General features: G+C 47.4%; 3 protein-coding genes across 5 annotated transcripts in view; 1 reads left to right on the top strand and 2 right to left on the bottom strand.

The window, feature by feature from the left end:
* KISS1R (KISS1 receptor) overlaps window positions 1-10000 on the top strand; it is a 299078-nt gene that overhangs the window by 22811 nt on the left and 266267 nt on the right. The window lies entirely within an intron of this gene.
* Window positions 1-10000, bottom strand: part of LOC308467486 (RING finger protein 224-like) — a 40744-nt gene that overhangs the window by 4479 nt on the left and 26265 nt on the right. The gene's annotated exons all lie outside the window — the stretch shown is intronic.
* The window catches only part of LOC308467358 (nuclear receptor ROR-beta-like), a 34023-nt gene continuing 24026 nt past the window's right edge, over window positions 4-10000 (bottom strand). The window contains exons 3-10 of one of the 2 annotated variants that reach the window (XM_080989030.1): window positions 9111-9252; window positions 8016-8429; window positions 6855-6976; window positions 5721-5853; window positions 4950-5057; window positions 4119-4229; window positions 2222-2334; window positions 4-1363 (exon numbers count right to left, since the gene is read on the bottom strand). In XM_080989030.1, coding sequence (XP_080845156.1) covers window positions 1202-1363; window positions 2222-2334; window positions 4119-4229; window positions 4950-5057; window positions 5721-5853; window positions 6855-6976; window positions 8016-8429; window positions 9111-9252 — 1305 coding nt within the window. In that variant the 3' untranslated portion in view covers window positions 4-1201. The remainder of the gene's footprint in view (window positions 1364-2221; window positions 2335-4118; window positions 4230-4949; window positions 5058-5720; window positions 5854-6854; window positions 6977-8015; window positions 8430-9110; window positions 9253-10000) is intronic. The other variant, XM_080989031.1, reaches the window with a different exon arrangement.

Consider the following 10000-nt stretch of genomic DNA (forward strand, 5'->3'; position numbering starts at 1 on the left):
GACTTTTCGAAACACGCTTAGGGAGGAGGCAGGGGGCTAAATCTGGCTGTGTCCCGCTGCCTTCTACTCAAGAGCAGAGCCGCGGTCCCGATTCTGCCCTGCGCTTTCATGGCAACGGGCCTATTGGGAGCAGGGAAAACACAGAACACAACCCACTGTATAATCTTATTTTCCAGATTATCCCCCTGCACCCGAGGACAGAACCGTGGGATTGAGGCAGAGTTCAAAAAGGACCACGAGGGTTATCGAATCAAAACCCCCCACGATGCGGGGATTTCGTGTTTCGAATCCACAACCCTGAGATCAAGAGTTTCGCGCCCATCTTTGCGGCTGGCAGTGGCGAGACCCTCCTGCCATGCGCCCCTGAGAGGCCCCTTTCTCACTAATAATAATAATAATAATAATAATAATATCCCACCCATCTGGGCTGGGTTTCCCCAGCCTCTTGATCCTGTTAGCAGCACTAAGTCTCCGAAAGCGAAGCGTTGGAGATTCCTGTTCCGTCTACGGGCTGTCGACCAGAATAAGAGAGAGATCGGCCGGTCCCTGTTTCTTGCCCCCCTCGTTTCCGCCGGAGGGTCCAGCCCTCCCGGTTTGTGTTTTTAGCTGCCCCATGGCGCTCGTAGAGGGGGGGAAACCCCCAGAGCAAAACGAAAAGCTACCCACAATACGCCGCGGTGTCGCCCAACAGATTCCCACCCCTCGACTTGAAGAAGTCCGCATCGGCCCCCTTTTCCGTCCGTGCCGTGCCGTTGAAACGTGGGGAGAACGGGGACCTAATAATAATAATAATAATAATAATAGCGCAAACGGTTGCAGGTTGCAGCACGTGCGAAGGCGTGCATCCGCGGGGATGCCGCAAATCAAAACGGGAGAGGTTGACGCACAACGCAGCTTCTAGGTTCACATTCATTTCGCAAAAATAACGAGAAAAAGGGCTGCTTCCTTTTCTGAGCGTCCGTCAAGGTGCGATTACATTCAAGAGCAACCGCGGGCGTAAAAGGGAAACGCGGTTCCGGAAAGGTCTTGCGGCCGGCCGCTGGGTTTTAAAAACACATTTTCCGGGCGAGGGGTGAGCGTGTGTCCTTTTTTAGAAATTAAAAAAGGAGATGTTGTGATCCGTAACGCCCCACCTCCCCGTCTCTCGGCTCCGCCGTCCTCCAAAGTTTTTTAAGTTTTCTCCCTGCGGATTTTGGGCGTCTTAGCTGTCTCGGCCGTCGCTGTAGTGCAGCTCAGAGTTGAAGACTTCTTTGTAGAGGGGAGGAAAGTTCGTGGCGATCTCTGGGTGGACGAGGCGGAAAAACTCCAGCTTGTCCAAGTGCAAGTTGCAAATGGTCTTCATCAACGGGAGTTTGGAGATAATCTGTGATTGAGGGGGAAAGGAAGGGATCATAGAATCGATTTTTTATTTCCAAAACCGACAAAAGAAAAACTACAAACGTCAAATTCAACATCCATATTCATTTTCTAACTTAAACCTGTTACATAATGAACTAAATTGAAATTTACCTAATTACTCTGAACTTCTCTTTACTGTATACAGATACAACATGGTTAGAAAAATTTATATTAAAGCTTTTATATTATAAATAATATTTCAAATTCCCCTATACTCCCCATTTTATTCTATTTTTACTTCTTCCGTCTTGTTGTGTTGTTATAATTTAACCATTGTTCAGCTGATTCTTTTATTATTTCCTTGCTTACCCCTGAACGTTTTACACGTTATCTATTAATACTCCAGTTCCGGAACCATATTTATGAATATATGAATATAAGAATCGGATTTTTTGCTTTTCAGAACATGGCAACCATAATAATAATAATAATAATAATAATAATATACTGTCCTTCATCAAAATATTTCAAGGTGGCTTGCAAGATAAAGCCTTAACTTTTGCTGATGAATTCAAATTGAAAAAATATAAGGATGTTAATGGACTAAGTTAAGTTTATAAGAATTAAGATTTAGAAAGCCGTTATAAGGATATGCATGGAAATTCTACCAAGGGGAAGCGAGGAAGTCACTTAACAATGTTAATAAGTGTAATTTTAATAAGGTTATGATTTTTGTTTGTTTGTATGTGTGTTTTGTTTGTGCATAATTTTGTGAAACCTAATAAAAAAAATTGGAAAATAACTTTTGCTAATGAATCTAGTTTGCCTTGTCTCTGTTGGAATATTGGGGCAGTTTTTCGCTTTCTCCCCTCCCCAAATTTACCTTTGAGAGTCTGTCTTCGTTGCCATTCTTCTTCTGGATTTCGTGCTGCAAAGCCAAGTAGATTTTATCCTGCAGCTTCTGTACCTTCTTGGACTCCGAAAGCCAGGGGCGGTCTGGGGAACAAAACGTCAGATTGCTTGGGTCGCCGCAAAACTTGGCCAAGAAAACTGGGCTTGAAAGGAAGAACTTCTAAGAGCCGTTCGCCCGTGGGATGGAGGTTTTTAAGCAGAGGCTGGAGGAACATCATAGATGTCAATATCCCCCCCCCCCTTTTTTAAGGGAAATTCCCTTATTCTGAAGGGACGCGGGTGGCGCTGTGGGTTAAACCACAGAGCCTAGGACTTGCCGATCAGAAGGTCGGCGCTTCGAATCCCCGCAATGACGGGGTGAGCTCCCGTTGCTCGGTCCCTGCTCCTGCCAACCTAGCAGTTCGAAAGCACGTCAAAGTGCAAGTAGATAAATAGGTCCCACTCTGGCGGGAAGGTAAACGGCGTTTCCGTGCGCTGCTCTGGTTCGCCAGAAGCGGCTTGGTCCTGCTGGCCACATGACCCGGAAGCTGTATGCCGGCTCCCTCGGCCAATAAAACAAGATGAGCGCCGCAACCCCAGAGTCGGCCACGACTGGACCTAACGGTCAGGGGTCCCTTTACCTTTACCCTTATTCCAAATAGGATTCCTCGCAAGAAAAGGGAAAAGTTGACGGCTATGAAGGTCATCTGTCTGGGGTCTCTCTCAACTCTACCATTCAATAATAATAATAATAATAATAATAATTGTTTATTTATATCCCGCCCATCTGGCTGGGTTTCCCCAGCCACTCTGGGCGGCTCCCAACAGAATATTAAAAACACGATAAAACGTCAAACATTAAAAGCATCCCTAAACAGGGCTGCCTTCAGATGTCTTCTGAAAGTCAGAAAGTTGGCCATTTCCTTGACATCTGGCGGGAGGGCGCCACCACCGAGAAGGCCCTCTGCCTGGTTCCCTGTAACCTCAGTTCTTTCAGGGAGGGAACTGCCAGAAGGCCCCTGGGAGACGGACCCCGGTGTCCGGGCTGGACAATGGGGGTGGAGACGCTCCTTCAGGTCTACTGGGCTGTTTAGGGCTTCACAGGTCATCACCAACCCTTTGAATTGTGCTTGGAAACGTCCTGGGAGCCAATGCAGGTCTTTCAGGACCGGTGTTATACGGTCTCTACTCCCAGTCCCCAGTCTGGCTGCCGCATTCTGGATTAGTTGCAGTTTCCGGGTCACCTTCAAAGGGAGCCCCACGTAGAGCGCATGGCAGTAGTCCAAGCAGGAGATAACCAGAGCATGCACTGTGCAAGATCAGGCAAAAGGGCCACCTTCCACGGCAAACCTTAAAAACATCTGCCTCCCCATAATCCTAAAATCTGCAACGTTCAGTAGGTAGAAACCATGCAACGGAAGCGTTTCCAAAAGGTTAACCACAAGCACCCACGCCCTTGTGATGAACTCTCAATAGACAAGTTTTCCACAGGCATTGACATCATAATAATAATAATAATAATAATAATAATAGTAATACGGCCGTACCTTGGAAGCCGAACGCCTTGCGAGTCGAAACATTTTAGCTCCCGGACGCCGCAAACCCGGAAGCGAGTCTTCCGGTTTGCGGACGTCCTTTGGAACCCGACATCCAACGCGGCTTCCGATTGGAGCTTCCTGCGGCCAATTGGAAGCCGCGCCTTGGTTTCTGAACTTTTTTGGAAGTCGGGTGGACTTCCAGAACGGATTCCGAGGCACGACTGCAATAATATTAGGTGGCCGTCTGCCGGCCGACAGCCACGGGCTAACTCTGCTGGGTCAAAGCTATCGGTCCAAATGGCTCAAATCGCCCCCTTCTCGCCCTCTGTTCGCCGCGGGCGAGTTGCTCACCTGGAGAGAGAAGGACGGCAGCCGAGAAGAGCGCTATCTCCTCGTCGGAGAGTTGGAGCCGGCAAAGATTTCTCCCCAGCTCAAAGATGGCGTTGATGAGGTCGTCGCAACCTGCGGCGAGAGAAAAAGCAGAGGGGTTTGGTCACCGGGAAAATCAGGAGTCACCGTCTACATGTCTCGATGGGCTTGTCTAAACGGAGGCAGATTTATGGACTATGCAAAATTGGATAAATTAACAGGAAGGGTCCGAAACCTGCGGGATCAGAGAGGGTATGTTGTATGACTGTTGGAACTGATATGTTAAAAAATCAATAAAAATGTATATATATATATATATATATATATATATATATATATATATATAAAGGAGGCAGATTTATGGACTATGCAGAATTAGATAAATTAACAGGAAGGATTCGAAACCTGCGGGATCAGAGATTTTTAGAGGACCAGAGTAAATATATGAACTATTTGGAAAGTAATTGTGATGGGCAGATGGCGCTAGTAGGTCTGCAAGAAGTTATGTAAGGTGAATTATCTGAAATATTACAAGAAAGACTATGAAAAGAATGATTAGTGAAGGGCAATTAAATGCAACACAGAAATTAAAAAATGCAGAATAAAGAAGGGAAAATCACCAGAGGTGTTGACGGAAGTCTAAAATATTGTATAAGATGAGAGGGTATGTTGTACAACTGTTGGAACTGATATGTTAAAAAATCAATAAAAATGTATGTATGTGTGTGTGTGTGTATATATATATATATATATATATATATATATATATACACACATAATAAACGGAGGCAGATTTCTTCCCCCGTTTCTTACCTAGAGATTTGAACATTTGCACCCCGGCGTATTTCCCTGCAAACAGCACCGTGTTGTTCAGCGGGTTGAAGGCCCGTATCATTCGGATGAGGAGGACCTCAAGGCAGCCTGACGCAAAGAGGAAACGGCAGCGGAGGAAGAGGTGAGGAGGAGGGAGGAGGAAAGGGTGGCGGGCGGAAAGGAATCCAGACCATGAATCACGGGAATTGAACCCCCATGGGAAGGAAGAGGAGGAAGAAATCAAAACGAGGCAGATTTTGTTTGGGAAGAAAGAAATGGGTGGAAGGAAAGAAGGAAGGAAGGAATAAAAAGAAATTTAGACTCTAAGAATGTTCATTTATCTAATTGATTTACAGGCTACAAAAAAGAACTCCCCAAGCTGTCCACATTAAAACTCTAAAGATCAAATCGTTAAAAAAATTAATTCCTGCTGATTCATTTTGTCTTTGTTTATAACCCAACTATCCTCCCAGGAATTCATCAAGGTAAATAGTTACTTATGTACACATACCCTCTTTTTCCCGTGAAAATAGGGACGTCCTATTCCATCCCCTCCAACGTTTCTCCCCTGAAAATAGGGACGTCCTATTCCATCCCCTCCAACATTTCTCCCCTGAAAATAGGGACGTCCTATTCCATCCCCTCCAACGTTTCTCCCCTGAAAATAGGGATGTCCTATTCCATCCCCTCCCACATTTCTCAAAGCTATCTTATGTTTTGCAATAAGCGGGTGCGTTGTTGAGACTCGCCAGTCCGGCTGCCGGCCCTCACCTGCTTTGAGGAGGATGATCTGGTCGTTTTGACAAAGATCCATGAAGCCGTCGACGCGTTTGGCGAATTCCACGACGTATTGGATGGCGTTGGAGATTTGTACCGTGCACTCGTGCCACATGGCTTCGCAGCTCTGGACAGGACATGGAAGGGAAGCGAAGGGGGAGAAGAGGGTCAAACTTTGCTTCCTGAGGCCCCAACAAGTCTCTTCGGCGCCTCCAGCGCATGAGATTTACAATGGAGCCTCCTTGTGCAAGAGCAGTCTACCTCTGCTGGGGACAAACGATGGAGAAGGTGGCTTTCTCCACCTTCTCCTGCCTCCTGGGTGCGTTGGTCGTGCCAAATCGACACAAAAGCTATGCTTTATTACACTAATTATTATTATTATTCAACTATCTGATGTTTAGAAGGCAGCCCTGTTTAGAGAAGTTTTTATTGACTGATGTTTTCATGTATTTTTAATCTTTTCTTCGAAGCCGCCCAGAGTGGCTAGGGAAACCCAGCCAGATGGGCAGGGTATTAATAATAATAATAATAACAACAACAACAACAACAACAACAACAACTTTTTTATTTTTATTAAAGACTTTCTTGATTTACAGAAGTATTATTATTATTATTTATTTTAGGGCGTCCGATAGCAAGGAGCCTCTAAACGTGAAAAGAGATTCATCTCTCCAGATGATTTCAATCAGTTTTAGTTCTTTAACTTTTGTCTTTTTCAAAGCGTGGCTGCGTGTTGTTCTTTTTTAATTGATTTTACCGTTTGTAAACCGCTTTGAAGGTTCTTCCTCTCTCTCTCTCTTTTGCAATCGAGCAGTGTATATGTTTTATGAACCAATATAGCGAAATAAGTTTTCTGCCCTCTCCGCCCCAAAAGGATTTGGAAAAAGGCATTGCCGCTCCAAATTGACAAAAATACGCCAAACGGACGCAGATCAAGATTTCTAATTTAGTTACGCTTTCTCTGGGCTATTGTTGGATGGCAATTGAAAGTTTGTTATCATAAAAAATGACACGGTTTGTGGTCTAATGCTGAAAGGAACTTCTGGCGACGGAGGGAGGGCATGGTTGCGGCGTTTAGTCGCCTCTGAGCACCCTCGCCTTCGCCAGAGGCGAGCAGCCGGCCCGTACCTTGTTCTGCATGTTCCGGATGTCTTCCTGAGAGTAGAGGATCCAGGCCACTCTCTTCAGCTCCTCGCTGGTGTACTGAGAAGTTTCCAGGTGGGATTTGACCACGTTCTGAGCCAGCCGTTCTGAGGAGAAAATGCACACACAACAGCCGTCAAGATTTCTCCCCCTACGACTCTGCCAAACCGACCTTCCGAGTCACGTGCAAAACATCACAACTTTCCACGAAGCAAGGTCATCTTCTCTTTCAAACCGGGCGGCTGCAGAGTCGGTGGTTTGGCTATATATACCGCTAAGCCAAGAAGGCTGATGGCTGAAGAATGGATGCTTTTGAATTCTGGTGCTGGAGGAGACTCTTGAGAGTCCCATGGACTGCAAGAAGATCCAACCTCTCCATTCTGGAGGAAATCAGCCCTGAGTGCTCACTGGAAGGACAGATCCTGAAGCTGAGGCTCCAAGACTTTGGCCACCTCAGGAGAAGAGAAGACTCCCTGGAAAAGACCCCGATGTTGGGAAAGAAGGAGAAGGGGACGACAGAGGACGAGATGGTGGGACAGTGTTCTTGAAGTGGCCAACGTGAGTTTGACCAAACTGTGGGAGGCAGTGGAAGACAGGAGGGCCTGGCGTGATCTGGTCCAGGGGGTCACGAAGAGTCAGACATGACTAAACGACTAAACAACTAAACAACACCGCTAAGCCATAAGGGACGTGGGTGGCGCTGTGGGTTAAACCACAGGGCCTAGGACTTGCCAATCAGAAGGTCGGCGGTTCGAATCCCCGCAACGGGGTGAGCTCCCGTTGCTCAGCTCCTGCCAACCTAGCAGTTCAAAAGCACGTCAAAGTGCAAGTAGATAAATAGGTACCACTCCGGCGGGAAGGTGAACGGCGTTTCTGTGCTCTGGTTCGCCAGAAGCGGCTTAGTCCTGCTGGCCACATGACCTGGAAGCTGTACACCGGCTCCCTTGGCCAGTAAAGCGAGATGAGCGCCACAACCCCAGAGTCCACCACAACTGGACCTAATGGTCAGGGGTCCCTTTACCTTTACCGCTAAGCCATATATAAGAAGAAGCATGTCAAATGGTCAAAGCAAATCTCGGAGCGCAAAGGTAACCTGTGTGTTGGGAATGGGGCGAATCTGCTTAAAAGTCCATCCTATGTACTAACCAATCTCTATCCTGGAGACATCTGAGGCCAAATGTCCGCCCTCGATTGAGCCGTGCGGGAAAAGTCCGGGCTCCAACATCAGCTCGTAGATGGACTCTTGCTTGATGAGCTTGGCATCGCTGACGTCGATGCTGGACTGATCCGGAGACGGCTGGGCGGAGGTCAGGAGGTCAAGGTTGTAGTAGCCGCCGCTGCCCTCCGGGGTCAGCGGGAAGTCGAAGAGGAAGCCGTCCGAAAGCATGGAGATGTCGTCCAGGTCAGACAGCCCGCTGCTGACGCTCGTGGTGTAGACCCTGGACATCGTCTCCGTCTCGTCCTTGGAGCCGCCGCCCTGCTCTTGGTTCTGCTGGTGTTTCTGGACCTCAGCGTAGAGAGAGTCCCGCTGCTTCTTGGACATGCGGCCAAACTTGACCGCTGCGAGACCAACGGGTGGGGGGAAGAGAGAGAGAAGGAGGAGGAGAAGGAGAAGAAGAAAGAGAAGAAGGTGAAGGAGAAGAAGAAGTAGAGGTCAGAAGTAGAGGTCAGAAGGAGGAGGAGGGCAGGTCAGAAGAAGAAGAAGGTCAGAAGGAGAAGAAGAAGGACAGGTCAGAAGAAGAAGAAGAAGTAGAGGTCAGAAGGAGGAGGAGGACAGGTCAGAAGAAGAAGAAGGTCAGAAGGAGAAGAAGAAGGACAGGTCAGAACAAGAAGAAGAAGTAGAGGTCAGAAGAAGAGGGAAGAAGAAGAAGAAGAGGAGGAGGAGGAGGAGGAAGACGAAGAAGAAGGAGAAGAAGAAGAAGAAGAAAGAGAAGGAGAAGAAGGTGAAGGTGAAGGTGAAGAAGGAGAAGGAGAAGGAGAAGGAGAAGGAGAAGAAGAAGAAGAAGAAGAAGAAGTCAGAAGAAGAGGTCAGAAGAAGAAGAAGAAGAACAAGAAGTTAGAAGAGGAGGTCAGGAGAAGAAGAAGGAGAAGAAGGAGAGGTCATAAGAAGAAGGAGGAGGAGAAGAAGAAGGAGAGGTCAGAGAGCTCTCTACGTCCTTTAACATTTTCAATTTTTCTTTATTTCCCCCTTTTCTTTCCCTTTCCTCCCCCCCCCCCCCGTTTCTTGGGTTGGCGACTCACCATCGCGAGACATGCCCAGCGCCAAACATTTCTGCAGCCGGCAATGTTGGCACCGGTTCCGGTTCGTCCGGTCGATGAGGCAGTTCCTCTGCCGCGAGCAGGAATACGTGGCATTATTCTGTTGGCTCCTGCGGAAAAACCCCTTTGGGAGAGAAAACGAGGGTGGGCATGAGGAAAACCGGCCGATACGGAGGAAGCTGCAGAGATTAGGGGAGACGAGGAGCAGAACATCCAAATTCTCTTTGCATTTAAGAGGAGGACTTCCACCATCCAAAACTCCGAAAAACCACACCAAACTAGCTTTTGAAATCTGCACCTCTCTGGGTTTTCCCGACGCAGGTTCTCCAACCCAAACAGGTACAACGCCTGAAAGACGTACAGTGGTACCTTGGGTTACATACGCTTCAGGTTACAGACTCCACTAACCCAGAAATAGTGCTTCAGGTTAAGAACTTTGCTTCAGGATGAGAACAGAAATCGTGCTCTGGCGGCAGCAGGAGGCCCCATTAGCTAAAGTGGTGCTTCAGGTTAAGAACAGTTTCAGGTTAAGAATGGACCTCCGGAACGAATTAAGTTCTTAACCCGAGGTACCACTGTATTAGTAAAAAGCATGCATAGATTGAAAATAAAGGAATGCACAACATCTCGGGGAAAATAACTTGCATGTACAGTGGCACCTTGGTTCTCAAACGACTTGGTTCCCAAACGCCAAAAAACCAGAAGTGTTCCGGTTTTCGAACGTTTTTCGGAAGCCGAACGTCCAATGCAGCTGTAGGCTATTGTTTCCGGGTCACCTGTGCCAATCAGAAGTTGCGCCTCGGTTTCCGAACATTTCAGAAGTCCAACGGACTTCCAGAACGGATTAAGTTTGGTGCTTTTGTTTTCGCTCT

This window comes from Podarcis pityusensis, assembly GCF_964106645.2.
Source record: "Podarcis pityusensis genome assembly, chromosome: 18".
Taxonomy (NCBI): domain Eukaryota; kingdom Metazoa; phylum Chordata; class Lepidosauria; order Squamata; family Lacertidae; genus Podarcis; species Podarcis pityusensis.